Genomic DNA, 19,625 nt, shown 5'->3' on the forward strand with positions numbered 1-19,625 from the left:
AGATTTTATTGCGCTACCTGTAATAGATTTCTGACCGATTTCTGCCGTTTAAATTCAAATAAGTAGTTAATCTACCAAAGTGACAACCGGTTTCTCTGGTGGACGCTAGGGACGGTTCATGGCCTGAGTTGATCATCTCTTTTCGTCACAGTCATCATCAACGCCGACAGTTGAAAGCATTGCTTTGAGTATAACGCGCGCGATATTTCTTCCTATCGCGATAACGGCCTTTCTTATCGCACCTAACCGGCCGACTGCAGTCGCATCGCAATTACAAGTACTGCGAGGCACTTGCGAGCGCGGCGCTGAAACCCACCAGTGCGCGATCGATATTCGCGTGGTGCAGCCAGCGCTGTGCGGTCTTCCAACAATTTGCGCTTCTGGTTTATTTTTGTTTATACATCGACAACGCTGGAAGTAACCAACGTGTGATTATGGAGAAGGAAGTTTGTTATCTGTTGCTGGAGGATGGTACGGTGTTTCCGGGAGAGGCGTTTGGGGCACGCAATGCAAGAGACGGTGAAGTCGGTATGTCATCTATTTATTTTTCAAACTTTTTCAAATCTATATCAGCGGCGTTTGCGTTAGTATCATGTTAAAACCGTTGGTTTAGGTTAGATTCGCGAGCACGTGGATGGCCGCGGAGTGGCCTTGCGCCGAGCGTTGCGTTTGTTGTTCGTTTTGGCGGCGTGGTATTGATTTTCGCGAACGATTTGCGTTTGCGCGGCTTGAGGAATCGCGAAAGTTTTATTTTGTTGCATTGGAAAGCGCGCTGCTTTGCCTGCTTGCAGCGTCACCTATAAAGCAATATTTAAATTAATTTAATTTACTTAAATTAAGAAAATAAACATTTAATTTATGAAATAATTGCTTATAATTAAATGTTTATAGTTTAACAAGTAGTAAAATTATTGATATAACATTTATGTTGTTGTTTATGCATTTTTATTGTTTTCTAATGGTCTATGAGGCTACACATGCTTAATTTAAGTTTTATTTAAATGTTTATTCTCATAAAATCCGCAAAAATTATTTTTTACATGAATAACTCAACTTACAATGTAATATATAATGTCTCTTTGCAGTTTTCCAAACTGGTATGGTTGGATATCCTGAATCTTTAACCGATCCGAGTTATCACGCCCAAATTTTGGTCCTAACTTACCCGCTAATCGGAAATTACGGCATCCCAGAAGGCAAACATGATGAACATGGTCTACCTTAGTAAGTATTCATTTATTTTCCACACATTTTAAATTCTCCCGACAAAGAGTTATCGGCAAAACTGTAATAAAAACAGCAAATTGTATGAATTTTTTTTTCTTTTCGCAGTTTTTTTGAATCTAACAAAATTTGGGCCGCTGGTTTGGTCGTGGGTGAACACTGTGATGAACCCAGTCATTGGCGTCACCACCAGACACTCTCCGAATGGATGCGTAAAGAAAATGTCCCCGGAATTCAAGGTGTCGACACGCGCGCTCTCACGAAAAAGATACGCGAAAAAGGATCTATTCTCGGTAAAATAGTTTTTGAACTTCCTATAAACACTGAGAATGTTAAGATTGCGGATCCCAACTTGAGGAATTTGGTCGCAGAGGTTTCCACAAAGGTTTGTTTCAATTTGCATAAACAATTCTCATTTTAATTGTAATTATTTGCTGTTTTTTAAATAGGAAGTTAAAGTATTTAATCCAAATGGAAGTCCAAAAATATGTGCAATCGATTGTGGCCTAAAAAACAATCAAATCAGATGTTTCCTGCAACGTGGAGCAAGAGTTGACGTCGTTCCGTGGGATCACAAGATAACAGAAGATTACGATGGTGTTTTCCTGAGTAACGGTCCAGGTAATCCAGAAATGTGTCAAAAAACAATTGAAACAATCAAAGCGGTGATTGCGAAAAAGAACACACCTGTTTTGGGCATTTGTTTGGGTCACCAACTGTTATCATTGGCTATTGGATGCACCAGTTCCAAAATGAAGTAAGTTTTAATTCAAACCAACTTTTAGACCATATATTTTATTGTTAATCATGGTTTAGGTATGGCAATCGAGGACATAACCAACCATGTCTTCACCGTGGTACCAACCGCTGTTACATGACCTCCCAGAACCATGGTTTCGTCATCAATCCCGAATCTCTGCCAGAAAATTGGGAGGAACTTTTCTCAAACGCCAACGACCAAACCAACGAAGGCATTATTCACAAAACACTACCATACTTTAGCGTTCAATTCCATCCTGAGCACGTTGCAGGACCTGAGGACCTCGAATGTTTGTTTGATGTTTTTCTAGAAGTTATCAAAGACCCAACACAAAGGTCTGTTAAACAACGCATTCATGAAAGTTTACAATTTGACGGTTTGAAACTACTTTCGGAGGTTCCCAAAAAGGTTCTTATTATCGGTTCGGGTGGTTTGAGTATTGGTCAAGCTGGGGAGTTTGACTACTCTGGCTCACAAGCAATCAAAGCACTTCATGAGGAAGGAATACAAACTGTCCTGATCAACCCAAACATAGCTACAGTTCAAACATCAAAAGGTCTTGCAGATAAAGTATATTTTCTTCCGTTGGTACCCGAGTATGTTGAGCAGGTGATTCGAGCAGAACGCCCTGGGGGTGTTCTGTTAACTTTTGGAGGCCAAACTGGTCTAAACTGCGGTGTACAATTACAAAAAGCAAAAGTGTTCGATAAATACGGAGTAAAGGTCTTGGGAACACCAATTGAAGCCATCATTGATACAGAAGATCGAAAAATCTTCAGTGAACGTATCGCTTGCATCGGCGAGAAAGTAGCTCCCAGCATGGCGGCTTATTCGGTCCAGGAAGCTTTAGAAGCTGCAGAACAGTTGGGATATCCTGTAATGGCAAGGGCAGCGTTTTCTTTGGGTGGTTTAGGATCAGGATTTGCCAATAATAAGGACGAATTGAAATCACTCGCACAACAAGCACTTGCACATTCTACTCAACTTATAATTGATAAATCTCTAAGAGGTTGGAAAGAAGTTGAGTATGAAGTTGTTAGGGATGCTTACGACAATTGTATAACAGTATGCAACATGGAGAATGTGGATCCTTTGGGTATTCATACAGGGGAATCGATTGTAGTCGCACCAAGTCAAACTCTATCGAACCGGGAATATAACTTACTAAGAACCACAGCTATCAATGTTATTCGACACTTTGGTGTTGTTGGTGAGTGTAATATTCAATACGCTCTGAATCCCTATGCGGAAGAATACTACATCATTGAAGTAAATGCCAGATTATCAAGAAGTTCCGCGCTTGCAAGTAAAGCAACTGGTTATCCACTTGCTTATGTCGCAGCTAAGTTGTCTTTGGGTATAGCTCTACCTGATATTAAGAATTCTGTAACTGGTGTGACTACAGCATGTTTTGAACCAAGTCTGGATTACTGCGTGGTAAAGATTCCTAGATGGGATCTCAGCAAGTTTTCAAGGGTTTCTACTAAAATCGGTTCATCCATGAAGAGTGTTGGAGAAGTCATGGCAATCGGAAGGAAGTTTGAGGAAGCCTTCCAGAAAGCACTCAGAATGGTGGACGAATCTGTAAATGGATTTGATCCTTATCTCAAACAAGTTGACGATGAAGAACTTAAAGAACCAACTGATAAACGAATGTTTGTTTTGGCAGCTGCACTAAAAAGCGGATACTCTGTTGATAAGCTCTATGACCTTACCAAAATCGACAGATGGTTCTTACAGAAAATGAAACATGTAATCGACTATATTACACTGATGGAGTCTTTAGACCAGAGCACATTATCAAGGAATACATTACTTAAAGCTAAACAACTGGGTTTTAGCGATAAACAAATTGCTGTAGCGGTAAAAAGCACTGAGTTAGCAATCAGGAAACAACGTCAGGATCTTGGACTGATGCCGTTTGTCAAACAGATTGATACAGTCGCAGCTGAATGGCCAGCAACTACTAATTACTTGTACCTGACTTACAATGCAACTGCACATGATTTAGAGTTCAAAGAAGAGCATACTATGGTGATTGGTTCCGGGGTGTATCGAATTGGTAGTTCTGTCGAGTTTGATTGGTGCGCAGTTGGTTGCTTGCGCGAGCTACGCAAACTTGGGAAGAAGACAATCATGGTTAACTACAACCCCGAAACGGTCTCCACTGATTATGACATGTCGGATAGATTATACTTTGAAGAAATCTCCTTTGAGGTTGTTATGGATATCTACATCATGGAGAATCCTACTGGAATCATTCTGTGTATGGGCGGTCAACTTCCCAATAACATCGCGATGGATCTTCATAGACGCGGTGCTAGAATTCTTGGTACTTCACCAGATTCCATTGATGGTGCTGAGAATCGTTTCAAATTTTCGAGGATGTTGGATAGGATCGGTATTCTGCAACCGAGGTGGAAGGAATTAACCAATTTGAACGCCGCCATTGAATTCTGTGAACAAGTTGGTTATCCATGCTTGGTGAGACCTTCATATGTCCTGAGTGGAGCTGCCATGAATGTGGCGCACTCCAATCAAGACCTTGAAACTTACCTCAATGCAGCAAGTGATGTCAGTAAAGAACATCCGGTGGTAATTTCAAAGTTTATCTTAGAAAGCAAAGAAATTGACGTTGATGCCGTGGCTTGTGACGGTGTTATCCTCTGCATGGCCGTGTCTGAACACGTAGAAAACGCTGGGGTACACTCTGGTGATGCTACACTTGTCACACCACCGCAAGATATTAATAGAGAAACCCTGATCAAGATCAGACAAATCTGTCGTGCTATTGCAGCAAGTCTAGAAGTAACTGGCCCGTTTAATATGCAACTGATCGCGAAAGACAACGATTTAAAAGTTATCGAGTGTAATGTACGCGTGTCCCGGTCATTCCCGTTTGTATCCAAAACACTGGATCATGATTTCGTAGCAATGGCCACGCGTGTTATCATTGGGGAGAAAGTGGAACCGGTTGATGTGCTTCATGGATGTGGTAAAGTGGGGGTAAAAGTGCCGCAGTTTTCGTTTTCGCGATTAGCCGGAGCTGATTTTATGCTCGGGGTGGAGATGGCATCAACCGGGGAGGTGGCTTGTTTCGGGGATAATCGCTACGAAGCGTACATCAAGGCAATGATGAGCACTGGATTCTCCATCCCGCAGAAATCCATTTTGTTATCCATCGGAAGTTTCAAGGTAAATTAAACAAATTGTTTCTCGTGTTTATTAAACATTAATAAATTAAACAATATTTACAATTTTCAGCACAAAATGGAGTTGCTGCCGAGCATGAGAACTTTGTACAAGATGGGCTACAAGCTGTACGCCAGCCTGGGCACCGCGGACTTCTATACCGAACATGGCGTCGATGTAAGTCACTTTTTTCTATAACCTCTTAAAATTACGTAAACGTATCCTCGGGTTCATAACCTAAGCTGATCCTGTTGGCGTGGTAGCCGAAGGGATTCGTGACCTGAACAATTGTATCACGTGAGTCAATTTCGTCGTCGATGAGCTCATCCAATCCATCTAAATCTTCTTCTTCTTCTTCGCTTTCGGTAACAATGGTTGACGTGTCACTATTATCACTTGTTTCATTGGCCGAACTATTGATTACTGTCACTATTGGATTCACATGATCTAATTTATCGTTCACTTTTGGAATATTAGTGTCCTTGCCAATTACAACCTCCGTGTTGAAATTAACACTTTTCGTCTTCCTCGGCAGCATCTCAATCTTCTTTTGGTTTTCTTTCTCACTAGGGTCACTTTCATTACGTCTTCTTAACACTCGTTGTTTCTCCTCTGGTGGGTGTCGCAGAATCACCTCGTCGATATCAGAATCATCACTGGAAGCGCTTTTCAGGGTTGATTCGCTTTCTTTACGTTTGCGGAAGATTTTACCACGCACGTCACCATTTTGATGCTGGTGGAGTACCTTGCTGATATCTACCGAATTCTGGTTGACAACCCGAATTGGTGGAATGTGTACAGATGGCGATCGTTGAGGGAGGTCTGGTAGTGTAGATGGAGGTAGTGATTTTCTACGATGTTCAACATCCATCAGCGACCGCTTTTCGGGACCTTCCTCAAATGAACTCCGAAGCGCTTTTATAGTTTTCTGGTATTTGCTCGCATCATCGCCGCAACTGAGGTGAAATAAATAGGTTAAGAGTTCTGCTTGACGCAGATAACTCAACGCCTGTTTGAGGTTGCCTAGATTGTACAGACTGGCGGCCATTTTGATGTAATGGTCCAGAAAGAAGACAATAACCTCTCTACTTCGCTTGAGAGAATAATGTGGTGATTCTTCCGAGGGTTCCTGAATTATAATAAAATAGGAATGTGTAAGTAAAGTTAAAGAGTTAGATTATTCTTTTAAAATTATACTTACTAGGGAAATTCCTATGATATTGGACTCTAGGATGGAATCAACTGAAACTTTTCGTTCAGGTGTGAGATTCTTCACGACTACTGTTTCTCTTCTAGTTTTCTCGCGTATCATACCCTCCCAGTCGAGTTTAGTTCTCCGCGGTTCCATCGGTTTCTTCCGGACGGGCGCCATTGATTTCGTAAGGATCTCATGCAACTTTTTCACATCTAACTGCGGAAATGTCTCATCTCTATATTGCAAATTGCGTATAGCTGTCATAAAATGTATCAGAGGTTTATCCCTTGTTCTCGCAAACATTTCCAACGCGTTTCTAATGTGTTCCGAGGGAATATTCTCGAAATGATTTCGTTCTTGGACGAAATAATCCGGAAGAGAGCTTTTGCTCAACCGCGAACAGAACGAGTTGATCATTTGTACCAAACGCGCGCCCATTCGCGTATCGTTAATCACTACGTCTTTCTGTAGCTCCCAGAAAAGGTGGATGACTAGATGTCTGATGGTGACGCCATTGTGTTTTGTCTTGGGTTCCACGAAAGTTTTGAGTATGACCAGCATTAGCAACAGCGTTCGCACATGCGTGTGTGTGAGTTGCTGTTGGAGATATTTCTCCACCTTGGGATGCGCCAGTTCCCACTCCAGATGACAATTGGGATTTGTTTCACCTTTATATTTGGGTATGAATCCTCGCGGGATTGCAAGCCGATCCATGTGAACGATTTCATTCAACATTTCTTCATTTGGGAAGACGCGTCCTTTGTGTGTCGCCACTTGTGACTTTATGTAGTTGGATTTGATTTTGAGGAAGTATTCGTATGCGCCCTTGGGTAGTTGCACAGCTGGGATGATCTCCCATGATATATCACGACATTTTGATCGGCAGTGGATGCTGTCACAATTGAATCCAGTTTCTATTTCACTACTGTCCAATTCCAACAGTTTGGCAATGTTGGGCCAGTTGCGGTGGAATTGATCTTTCATTGCTTTGGAATTGACAAAGTACTCGTGGATCCAGAGATCCTCATCGTCCAGTGCGTCGTAGTTACGACGTTTGACTTCGCAGATTGGATACAGGGACTTTTTTATTCGGTTCGGATCCATTTTCGGCAAAGGTCTTATTCTCATTGCTTTGGTTATCCGGCCGTATGTTTCACTTCCGTCATCAAGTGAGCAGGTATCGTCGCTGGTGGTCATCGAACTGGAGTTGGAGGAGATGGAGGTTTTGAATTTCAAGTCTTCTATATACTTCAAACGTACATAACCTAAAAATATTTAAATAACTAAACAGTTTTTAAAGATTGCTAAATTCCTTACCTTGTCTGTGTTTTTCAACAACTTGGGCGGTTAGTGATGGTCTATCGATGTTTGCATAGTGGTTTTCGGCGTCCGCAACCACCTGAATGTTTTCGTGAATGACGAAAATGCGATTTGACACCAGCGGGCTGACTTTACCCTTATTGACGCCGTGACTTGCACAGAACTGCACGTGCTTGTTCACCAATGACAACGCGTCGTCCGGCTTGAGACAAGTGAGAAAGAGGTCCTCGGTGAGACTCAACTCCTTCACGCTGATGGTTTCGTTTGGCGTGGACTCGATTAATTCCCTGCAACGCAACGAATACGAGATAATCACAATTGAGTGGTTTATCGGGATTAATCGAGTATTTATGTAGAATGTCATGTTTCCTAGAAATCGTTAAGCGGGTCTCTACTCACTGGTCATAGTTTTGAAAAAACATCACCGAAAACAGCACTTGATTTAAAAGAAACATCTCGGGTTTAGTGCGGTACTCTTTACGCAGTTTTTCAATCTCTTTACGCGTGACCGTATTTTCTATTTGATTAAGACTGATGAAGTAGTCGTCCACGGGGCCGGGTCCTCGCTGGGCCCGCTCTCGCGTTTCTTGCTACCGCTGCTGCCCATGACGACGGCTGCTACACCATGGGACTTGACGGTTGCATCTCAACTGACGCGCAGGCGGTGTTCGCACGCTTATCGCGGGATCTCGGCTAATCTAATCAATACTATCGAATCAAATTCCACGCGGTTGTTACGCATTTTTACACATGCGATCCTTGAGGACCTGGTGTTGATTGTGTTTTTCTCAGGTGGAATCCGTGCAATGGACTTTTGACAACATCGATGATATTACATCTCAAGGGGAACTTAAACCTCTAGCGGAATTCCTCTCCAAGAAACAATTTGATTTGGTTATTAATCTACCCATGCGTAATGGAGGTGCCAGAAGGGTTTCCTCGTTTATGACCCATGGTTATCGCACCAGGCGTCTTGCTATAGACTATTCTATTCCTCTGGTGACAGATGTCAAATGTACCAAGTTGTTGGTCGAGGCTATTCGAAGGGTTGGAAAGACCCCACCCGCAATGAAAACCCATTGTGATTGCATGACTTCCCGAAGTCTCATCAAACTGCCAGGTTTTATTGATACGCATGTTCATGTGCGTGAACCAGGCGCAACTCACAAGGAAGATTTTGATACGTGTACAGCTGCTGCACTTGCTGGTGGTGTTACCATGATTTGTGCCATGCCCAATACGAATCCTTCTATAATCGATGAGGATTCTTTAATGTTGGTGAAAAGTTGGCGAAAGAAAAGGCCCGGTGTGATTATGCGCTGTTTTGGGAGCCACCGAAGAAAATTACTCAACTGTACCGGATTTAGCTGTGGAATCAGCTGGGTTGAAGATGTATCTGAATGAAACCTTCTCAACGCTCAAATTGAATGATTTAACTGTGTGGTCGAAACATTTAGCGAATTGGCCGAAGAAATGGCCGCTTTGCGTGCATGCCGAGAGTCAAACAACCGCCGCCATTTTGTTGTTGGCGAACCTCCATAATCGTCCGATTCATATTTGCCACGTGGCAAGAAAGTCGGAGATACAGATTATCAAAGCTGCGAAGGAGAAAGGTCTCAAGGTTACATGCGAAGTGTGCCCACATCATCTATTTATGTCTACTGATGATATCCCGAGATTGGGTTTTGGTAAATCTGAAGTGCGTCCGGTTCTAACTTCACCCGAAGATCAACAAGCCCTTTGGGATAATTTGCATATAATTGATTGTTTTGCAACTGACCATGCTCCACACACGGTGGAAGAGAAGAATTCAGAGAAACCACCACCTGGGTTCCCAGGTCTGGAGACAATCCTACCCTTATTACTCAATGCGGTCCATGAAGGCAGAATGACCATTGAGGACATCATAAACAAATTCCACAAGAACCCAAAAAGGATCTTCAGCCTGCCAGAACAACCTAATACTTATGTTGAGGTAGACCTTGATGAGGAATGGGTCATACCCGATGCAATGCCCTACAGTAAAGCAAAATGGACGCCATTTGCTGGTAAAAAGGTGCGTGGTGCTATCCATAGAGTAGTGCTGCGTGGGGAGGTAGCTTATGTTGAAGGCAAAGTCCTTACCCAACCTGGTTATGGTCAGAATGTTAGGGAATGGGACAATAAGAAGATGATGATTGAGGGTCATAATCACAGTCGACCATCGTCTGCTTTAGAAAGGACATCATCTCCTATGCCCACAATCCACCACGATCTTTATAATGATGGTCAAACCAATGAGATCTTTACCAAATTACTAGCGGAAACTCCAAAGGTACACTTTGCTAATGATGGCTACTCTGATATAAGGATGAATGCTGTGTCCCCGTTACCAGTACCATATTCAGGACGAGCTAGAACTGAAAGTTTCAACGAATCCATTGCTTCAGCCACAGCACCACATCCGCACCCACACCACCTGGGTGGGAAACATATCCTGACAGTTGATATGTTCAACAAGGAGCAACTGAATGACATCTTTAATGTTGCACAGACATTCCGGATGTATGTTTCCAAGGACCGTTCATTGGATCATATCTTACGAGGAAAAATAATGGCGTCCATTTTTTATGAGGTCAGCACCCGGACTTCCTGTAGTTTCTCCGCGGCTATGCAACGTCTTGGTGGTAGGGTGATCTACATGGATGAGACTTCGTCATCTGCTAAAAAGGGTGAGACCCTTGAAGATACCATTGAAGTCATGGCGTCGTATTCAGACGTTGTGGTACTTCGACACCCAACACCAGGGTCAGTATTAAGCGCGTCCGAACACTGTCGTAAACCTTTGATCAACGCAGGAGATGGAATTGGGGAGCATCCATCACAAGCCCTACTTGATGTCTTCACCATTCGTGAAGAAATTGGTACGGTTAACGGATTAACCATCACTTTGGTAGGGGATTTGAAGAATGGTAGGACTGTGCATTCACTAGCAAGATTACTCACTTTGTATAACGTTCAATTGAGATATGTGAGTCCTCCTAACCTAAAAATGCCAAAACACATTGTTCAATTCATCAAAGCCAAGGGGATCGCACAGGAAGAATTTACCAGCTTGGAGGATGTACTGCCGGATACTGATGTTTTGTACATGACTAGGATTCAACGTGAAAGGTTTGAATCACAAGAGGAATATGAAGCAGTAAGTATACAACATAACCTCAAACATAAAATGGTTTTATTTTTATTTGTATGCTTTTCTTTAGGCTTGCGGACATTTTATTGTAACACCACAGTTGATGACACGCGCAAAGAGGAAGATGGTTGTTATGCATCCTCTGCCACGTGTGGGTGAAATCAGCCCTGATTTTGACTCCGATCCACGTGCCGCCTACTTCCGGCAGGCCGAGTGCGGTATGTTTGTTCGCATGGCCCTCCTCGCGATGGTCATGGGCAGATGTTAAGTTTTAATAATTCAGAAATATATTGGGGAATGATTTATTGTTCAGCTATAATTCGTAAATCGTATCCACGACTAGATCTTTCAAAATTCGTTACAAATCAGTCTTGGGCTTGACATTCGACGATTTAATAAATAAACATACAGGGTTTGTAACGTGTTAATGTTACAATAACGAATGTTATGTATTTGCATGCATGCAGGCGATGCATAACCTCACAACTTACATAACCTATAAAAATAGTTGTTGCATGGTGTATTGCTTAAAATTACATCACATTATATTTAGATATAGAAGTTTATATATCTACGTTGACAGTTTCGAGAAGTTTCAGAATTGTATTTGAGTTATGGGATTAAATTTTTTTACGTATATCTTTAAAATGTGTTTTAACCTAACCACAAACATGGCGATATGTATTATTAATAAACCTAGCGTGATAAAAATATATTTTACACAGGCGGTTCGGACATTGGAGTTTGCATTTTGTACGCAAAACTTTCAGTGTCTTCTTCGATGGTTTTGCCAAGGTCGGACCTTTGAATCGCATCTTCTTGCGGCGTTGAACGTGATGCGCGTGCTTTGCTTGTTGGAGTTCTGCTAATTTTCTAGAATTGATACAAAACCAAAAAACACGTTTAACTGCGTTGTTTTTGCAGTTTCGAGAAACTATTTGCTAATCCTTGTAGCGATATAGTGATTAATCATAAATCTTTATCGTATTATTATACTGACACGTGGGATTAACATTACGCAAATAGTTAATCTTTTAATATTTTAGTTTTTTAATGAAATAACTTACTGTTGGCGACAGTCGATGAATAATGCGATGAGAAACATGATGATAATTATAGCCAAGGCACCAAAGACAATCATAACCAAACCCCAGACGGTGCCATCATCTTCCAAGTATTTATCATTCGGCATCGTCGAGGTTAACGGTGAATCCATTGATTCTGTAATTAAAATTTTAATTTAACAACAACAACGTTAATATTGCGTTTGTTTTGTTTGTGTTATATCACAATCAATTCGTGCAATGTTTTATTCATTTGCTCATTCGGATGTTTGCCAATTTAACAACGCAGTTTATGTTTGTATTGCAAATTCAAGTATTGTCGATTTGTCGATTGTTGATAAGTAATTAGAAAGTGAAGTGCAGTAATGTAGATACGATTATTTACATAGTTGTCAGCGTGAGCAAGGTCAGATACTGTCTGCAAATATATAATTACTATAAATCACGTTTAAATGCAAATTTCTCATATTGTTGGTTATGTTATGCATACGTATTATTCCCGAATTATATACGAGTGTTTGTCATTGCATCATTTATTGTGTAGTGTAGTGAAATGAAGGGCAATCGACATTGTTTACTCAGCAAACAAAAAGTTTCCAATTGCACTTGAATTCTCCGAGTTCATTCCCCATTATTTCGTTAGTGTTTACCGATGATCAATACTATCATGTTTGTTAAAGTATAGACAACCAACGTGACAGTTCTTCAATTCTTTTTATTTTGTACGCGTTTTAAGTTTTATTTCATGAATAAATGCGTCAGTTCACAATTCAACAAACTCATGTCTCATATTTTCGTGCGTCATGCCATTATCAATATGAAAACGATAAAAATATCGAATATTTAACCGCCTACTAAAAATGAATGAAAACTAACCTCAAACGCGATAGCGCAACAAGTAAATTCAAATAAATCATCATGTAGTTTTGTATCAGTTCTAATATCAATGTTCATCCGCATATTTGCCGTGATAACCACAAATATTTGATAAAATCATCGCTGATAGTTATCCGTATCAAAATTCGCACTATTTCCAGTGAAACAATGAAAAAATAAAAAATAAAAATCGTTTACAAGTAAATACCGCCGATTGAATGCGAATTATCAAGTTAACAACAGCCGTAGTTACTGCAATTGTTGGTACGTGATGTTTGTTGTTTGTTAATGCGGTGATTTCAGCGAGAGTGGAAAGTTTCGCGGCGACCCACATACAAATATGCATCGATATTGATAAATTAAATCATAATATAAATTTGCAGTTAAAGTTTATGCTGATTTTAAACTGAAAAATTGATAATTTCTGATTTTCATCAAGTAAATCTATAAATACACGAAGATCAAGTTCAAATCTTGCTGGGATTCATTTTAATACGAAGATTATCAGTGCTTTAATAACGTTAGTCATTAAATTCGGTATTATTCGGGGATAAAATGATAAAAACGAATTTATCATCCAAAATAACATGTTTATATTAAAACTGCTGATCGTGTGTTGGTTTAATAACTTTGTTTATTATTAATATTTATTTTACAATAAATAATAAATAAAAACGATGGAAATTTACACGTACGGTGTTGCTAGGGTGGTCTAACCTATGTTCTGTACTTGTACAGCAACTCCAGCATAGAATTTTGAAAATTTTGAATTTTTAGGGTTAAAAATCATTAATTTTAGGTTAAAAAAATTATAATCTCTACGATTTTAAACGTATTTTACGTTCGTGTTAATAAAAATCACAAATTCGCTTTTTTTCACAATTTTTTAAACAAATTTACAAACCGTCTAACTAAGTACTAGATTTACTTTCTCTAAATATAAAGAGATATTTCTTAGAAAATTTAAATAAATTGTCAAAATGACAGCACAATAGACTTACCATCAATCCATTGTGGACTTCCGTTCGCCAATTGATTTTCTATTCCTAGCGCTCGTTCCATTTCGCCGAGTAGCACGACTGCACCGCGGAATTAAATGCGATTAATTTGTTGCTATCACAGTCACACTTTGCCCGCACCAACTTGTCTACTTAAACTTGTATATTTAAAGTATTTAAATGTAATCAATCAATGTATTAGTACTAGCAACATTTGAATTCATGCTGTTTTAGTTAAATGACATTGAAACGCACGTGTTGCACACTTTTGACGTCCATCACAGGCAAACTACAGATGATTCAGTTCCGTATTCGTGTTTGTTATAAATTATTAGATTATTACCGCTGGTAACACTTGTTTTAATTAAATTACATTCAAGTTATATAAAGTGTAATTGCATTCACTTTTCTTTTGTGTTTTTTGTTGCTTTTGTTGCCTGTTGAATAGTTTAGTGTTCGGTCGTGGTGAATCAGTGAATGTGCAACAATACAACTTAGGTAGTTGAGCAGTGAGTGAACAGTAAGTGAAACTTTTCACTTCTCGCTTCTCGCTACCAGCGTAAATGGTTGAGAAGCGAAGCGAGGAACCACCGCACAACCGACGAACTGCTAACGACTGACAACCGAATTCTGATGGTCATAGTTAAGTTGGCGCTCAGTCGAGTTGACTGAGTACTTCTACCACAAACGATGATTCGACCGTTTTCAACTGACGTGTCGTGTCTTCTTGGTAACACTACTTTACTTTTCCTCTGCACTTTTAGTCTACTGTGATGTTTGCTACGCTTGATCTAATCTACCATGGTGAGGTCAATCGTGATTTTTGAATATTTTTACTTGAAATAAGGCTAAAATGTTGTCTTTGAGTGTTTTATGTTCTTCCGGTTGGTATAGAAACCTCGAAATTTAATATAGGGTGTTTTAATACTGAATTTTATCTTAAAATATTGTTTATAATTGGATTCTATTCGTCTTTGACATAGATTATTAGGTTTTATGCTTGTTCTTGAAGTGATTATAAGATATAATGTGTTTATTATGTTTATTATGTTTTTTAACATACGTAGACGTGTTTTGAATCTTTTTGAAGCGTTTGTAATATGTGTAATCACGTATGCGGTGCTGAAGGATGAGAAATGAGAAGCGAGAAGCGAGAAACGAGAATCTATACACTAGAACATACACAAACATCCGTACCACCCGTACCAGTCGCTACTATTCATAGAAGCGTTTTTATGCTTGCATTCAACTTCAATCAATATGAAATATATAACCGGCATAATTAAATAATTAAAGCAAAATACGATAGGAGTGTTTGTTGGGTTTTTCTATGCAAGCTGTATTATGTTCGGTTGATAATTTAGTAAAAGGCGAATGTAAAATGGCGAATTTATATTCTCTAACGCCATCTGTCAACTTAAAATGGAAATGCAAAGAACGTAAAAGAAAGTGAAAATAAAAGGGATTACAGCCTTTTCTAGTTCTGTTATCATTACTACTGTTGTGATCCATGGGTTAAATTGATTTTATTGACTGATCTATAGTAACTAATATATGGAACTCAAGGCAAAAAATGTTATTTTTCTCATAATTCAAAAAATTGCCTGCAAAACACAACGTTTCTATAATATAAAAATGAATCGCAAAATGTGTTGGTAAGCGCATAACTCAACAACGCCTCGACCAATTTGGCCAATTCTTTTTTAAACATGTTCGTTGAAGTCTAAGGATGGTTTTTACGGGGAGAAAAATTCTAATAATGGCCCGGAACACCCTAAATATAGCCCTTTTCTATAGAATAAAAGTTGGCATTGAGATTCAATCATAGTTATAGTTAAATAGTTGAATCCGAGATGGCGCGCTGAAGTGCATTATTAGCAATTCTTTATATAATTAATTTCTTTAAAATAAAATTGCGAATCTTCTTGATAGAATTGTCACATACTATGTCTAGAACAAGAGAGTAAAAATAAATTACATTTTTATTAAACACGAAGTCGTGGGCAAAAACCAGTAAGAAATAAAAATAAAGCAATTTCTGATTTTTTATTTTTATATATTAGGTAAAGACATTCACCTTTTGAATTCTTAGAAAATATCTTGAAATGCCTCTTAAAAACCGCTATTTTTATATTTCTGCAAATTTAATATCTTGACGCAGAAGTATATTAATCAATCACAGCTTATAGAAATGATATTCATCTTAATCAGGTATTTTTATAACTCCGAAACATTAATCCATTCTAATTAATCTGATAATATTCCCTGAATTATGATATATTTAATTACATTTCCATTAATTACTTAAGATTACTTGAAACTTATTAAAATTTTATTTTTAACTATAAATGTACTTTACAATCCACAATAGTATTATTCCTATAAACTTTAAAGCCTAGGATTATTAGATTATTTACAAAATTTTGTTTTACAAAGCGAATTTGGTTGTTAAATCATAAAATGCTCCAAATATTCCTAATATTACTCTTATCAAGCCTTTTACTTAAATATGTACTTGCAAACTCGTCTTATATGCGACTTAGGAAAGTACTAAATTTATATTGCACATTGTTCCATATAATTAAAGCTTTTATTTCAATTAATTCCAATCAATCTGAGTCATTTTCGAGTATCAATCAAATATTCGAAGCGAAATTCTCGTGAAATTCACTGTTTTTATTTATATAAATAATACAAATAATAAATAATCAAATAATCGCATCCGTTGAGTTAATAATTTTGTTATTTTGTAATATAAAATGAATCGCAAAATCTGTTAGTAAGCGCATAACTCAACAACGCCTAAACCAAATTGGCCGATTATTTTTTTTAAATGTTTGTTAAAGTTCAAGGATGGTTTTTACGCCAAGAAAAATTCGAATAATTGTCAGGGAAACCTCTAAAGACAGCCCTTTTCTATAGGATAAACGTTGGCATTGAGATTCAATCATAGTTATAGTTATATTGTTGAATCCGAGATGGCGCGCTGAAGTGCATTATTAGCAATTCTTTATATAATTAATTTCTTTAAAATAATATTGCGATTCTTATTGATAGAATTGACACATACAATGTCTAGAACAAGAAAGTAAAATCAAATTACATTTTTATTATACACTACCGGGACGAAATCGCAGGCAAAAGCTAGTTTTGTAATAAATTAAATATTTCATGTGTTGCACATCCGAAAAAACAAAACACAAAACTTGTTTAGTATTTTGAGCAAGAACAGTAGACTGTTGACATGTTGCGTAGTCGATTTCATGTTCTAACTTTACTATTAACATTTCTTAATGACACTGTTACTGATTACGGCGTGTAATTAGCTTATCTATAGCCTTTGTAGAATTTGTACGCTTTGTATGCGTCGTATCCATGCAGGATGCCCACTATTCCACCCAACATCTGCAAACAAACACATGATTACAATTAATTAACATTTTTTACAGTGTTTGAGTTGCGGTATAAACACCGAACACGTGTCTTAATGTCGCCAGTGACGTAACAGAATTCATATTCATTTAAAAACATTCGACGATAAAAGTTTATTCATTCAAATGACAAGTTATGAACAATATGAACAATCAATAAACTTTATTAAACTCCATTAGAGTATTCAGAAGTTCTCCGAACCGATTACCGAACCATTGATAACACTTGAAACGTATTTAAACACTTTAAATCTAAGTGTCAACGTCACAGACAACATCAGTATGGTCATTAATAAATGATTAAGATAATTGTTTAATAATTTATAGTTGAGTGTAGTTGAAACTTTTATAAATTAATAAATTATTACGTGCGATGTGATATGGCGGTTTTGTATTCATTAAATGTAAATCAGCACTTGGAGACATTATTTAATCTTGGTACAATTTTTGTTTTGTTTTTATTTGAGTAGTATTGTAACGCGAAACGCGAGAGAAGCTGTAACATTGCGATTGCATGTAGAACAAGTGATAAGTAGCTGTTTTATAGATTTTAATCATTAGAAGAATTATTATGTAGATATTTATTGTTTTATCGAGTGGATTCGAAATATTTTTGATAAAATTTTTGAATTTTTGAAAAATTCACGGTTTAATGTACTGGACTCATGATACATGTGTGTTATGAAAGTTGCCTATGATAAAAACAAAACTTTCAGTTCAATTCCTGGGTAAAATGTTAAAAGTATAAATATTAGATAATAGAAGTTATTTATTAATACTATTAGGAATTTGTTATAATACTGATAAGGTGTAGTATCTTATTTTGGTGTAATACTTACATATGCAGCTGACATTGCAGGATAAACTTGAAAATAAGGCACGATTATGTATTGAGGATACAAAAAGGTCGTCACAGCGAAAGCGAGATAAAAACTCGAGCTAAGATAACTGAAAGATGCCATTGCATTAAAGAACAGTTCCTAAAAGATTAATTAATTAATTAAATAGTTATCTATGTTTTTGTTTATTTTTATATTATTACGATACTTACAAATAATGATTGTCGAATCAAATTAAACGAATTCGTTGAGAATATATAACAGACCAAAAGTAGAAAACTCGTCATTAATCCCCAGGAAACTGTTGTTAGGAAACCATGATAAGCTGTACCCATTGTAGCTGCATAGGGAAGACCAAAATTTATTGCTAGACTTTGACAAAATGATGCTAGAATCTTTAAAGAACAAAAAATAATTATTTTTAATATAACTGCAAAATATTTATATTTTATAAGATATTTTATGTTGAATTACTTACAACTTGAACAATTTTTAATATTCCATCTTCAGATCGTACAAATCCTGTGTTTAAACACGTGAAACAACTGCAGCAGCAACAATTAATTCCTGTTGATGGTGCGTTTGTTGCTCTTGGTGAATTTGCCATTCGAATAATTGGTCCTCGATTTGGTGAAGCCAACATTTTAATCACAATTTAATTATTCTAACTTTTAAACTTTAATTTGAATTCTCTTCCCTTGAATGTGTGTTCTGCTCTGCAGACACGAGCCAAACTGTTGCAGGCTGCAGGCTGGAATAGTTTCATCTCGCTTGCAGCTTCCTTCAGCCTATATTTGGGTTGAATTCTGAAAGCTTCAGCTCTGCAGGAGGTAAATGTGTCGCTCGTGCCATTCACACGCGTGCGTTGCGTTTTTATTTCAGGGTGAATAAACACTGCAGGGTGAGACATACAAATTACAGTTATAAATAGATAGCATTTGAAAGTTTAGTCTCGCTGCAGGGTTTTGTGCATTTCATTTTGATGATGTGGTCGGTAGGGTCGTCAACGTCGTCAATGCCTGCCATCCAGCAGAAGCGGTGTGCTATTTTTGTACATTTATTGCTTGTCGCGTCATCAACGACAAACGCACATTCAGCATACGTATAATTAAATATCCTGCTGGGGAATTTTTTGCAAGTGAATGCATTGCTAAATTTATTTAATTGCTGAAGTGTATTAATGGTTGCATATATTAATGTTAAATGAATAGATGTGAAGTTAAGCGTATTAAATTTCATTTAATCTATAATATGAGAATGAATTGCAAGATCTGTTGGTAAGCGCATAACTTAACAACGCCTAGACCAATTTGGCCAATTCTTATTTTCAAATGTTCGTTAAAGTTCAAGAATGGTTTTTACGGCGAGAAAAATTCGAATAATCGCCGGGAAAACCCTAAAGACAGCCTTTTTCTATAGGATAAAAGTTGGCATTGCGATTCAATCATAGTTATAGTTAAATAGTTGAATCCGAGATGGCGCGATGAAGTGCATTATTAGCAATTATTTATATAATTAATTTCTTTAAAATAAAATAGCGAATCTTATTGA

At 37.9% G+C, this 19,625-nt stretch overlaps 4 protein-coding genes across 4 annotated transcripts; 1 reads left to right on the forward strand and 3 right to left on the reverse strand.

The window, feature by feature from the left end:
- Positions 1 to 82: 82 nt before the first annotated feature.
- Positions 83 to 11,505, forward strand: LOC135804113 (multifunctional protein r-like). The gene is given in 10 exon segments (XM_065317872.1): positions 83 to 528; positions 1,086 to 1,224; positions 1,333 to 1,609; positions 1,674 to 1,981; positions 2,041 to 5,179; positions 5,249 to 5,353; positions 8,484 to 8,955; positions 8,958 to 9,014; positions 9,017 to 10,872; positions 10,937 to 11,505. Coding segments are annotated over 10 exon segments (6,645 nt in total). The 5' UTR covers positions 83 to 434; the 3' UTR covers positions 11,135 to 11,505.
- Positions 5,194 to 8,238, reverse strand: LOC135804114 (uncharacterized). Its single transcript, XM_065317873.1, has 4 exons — positions 8,091 to 8,238; positions 7,689 to 7,978; positions 6,378 to 7,636; positions 5,194 to 6,305 (listed from the first exon to the last, which is right to left on the reverse strand). Exons 1-4 carry the CDS (start codon positions 8,144 to 8,146, stop codon positions 5,385 to 5,387), a joined length of 2,526 nt encoding a protein of 841 aa, XP_065173945.1. The 5' UTR covers positions 8,147 to 8,238; the 3' UTR covers positions 5,194 to 5,384.
- LOC135804120 (uncharacterized) lies at positions 11,155 to 14,911 on the reverse strand. Its single transcript, XM_065317881.1, has 3 exons — positions 13,808 to 14,911; positions 11,934 to 12,087; positions 11,155 to 11,739 (listed from the first exon to the last, which is right to left on the reverse strand). Exons 1-3 carry the CDS (start codon positions 13,866 to 13,868, stop codon positions 11,526 to 11,528), a joined length of 429 nt encoding a protein of 142 aa, XP_065173953.1. The 5' UTR covers positions 13,869 to 14,911; the 3' UTR covers positions 11,155 to 11,525.
- Positions 14,912 to 15,837: 926 nt separating this feature from the next.
- Positions 15,838 to 18,925, reverse strand: LOC135804119 (protein singles bar-like). Its single transcript, XM_065317880.1, has 4 exons — positions 18,553 to 18,925; positions 18,287 to 18,469; positions 18,075 to 18,215; positions 15,838 to 17,209 (listed from the first exon to the last, which is right to left on the reverse strand). The coding sequence occupies exons 1-4, from the start codon at positions 18,715 to 18,717 to the stop codon at positions 17,132 to 17,134; spliced, it is 567 nt and encodes a 188-aa protein (XP_065173952.1). The 5' UTR covers positions 18,718 to 18,925; the 3' UTR covers positions 15,838 to 17,131.
- Between the last annotated feature and the right edge of the window lie 700 nt (positions 18,926 to 19,625).

The sequence above is a fragment of the Atheta coriaria genome, unplaced genomic scaffold, assembly GCF_025399875.1.
Source record: "Atheta coriaria isolate IRGN ID8LTWV9N9 unplaced genomic scaffold, Caltech_Dcor_3.1 hic_scaffold_3_pilon, whole genome shotgun sequence".
NCBI classification, from domain to species: Eukaryota; Metazoa; Arthropoda; class Insecta; order Coleoptera; family Staphylinidae; genus Dalotia; species Dalotia coriaria.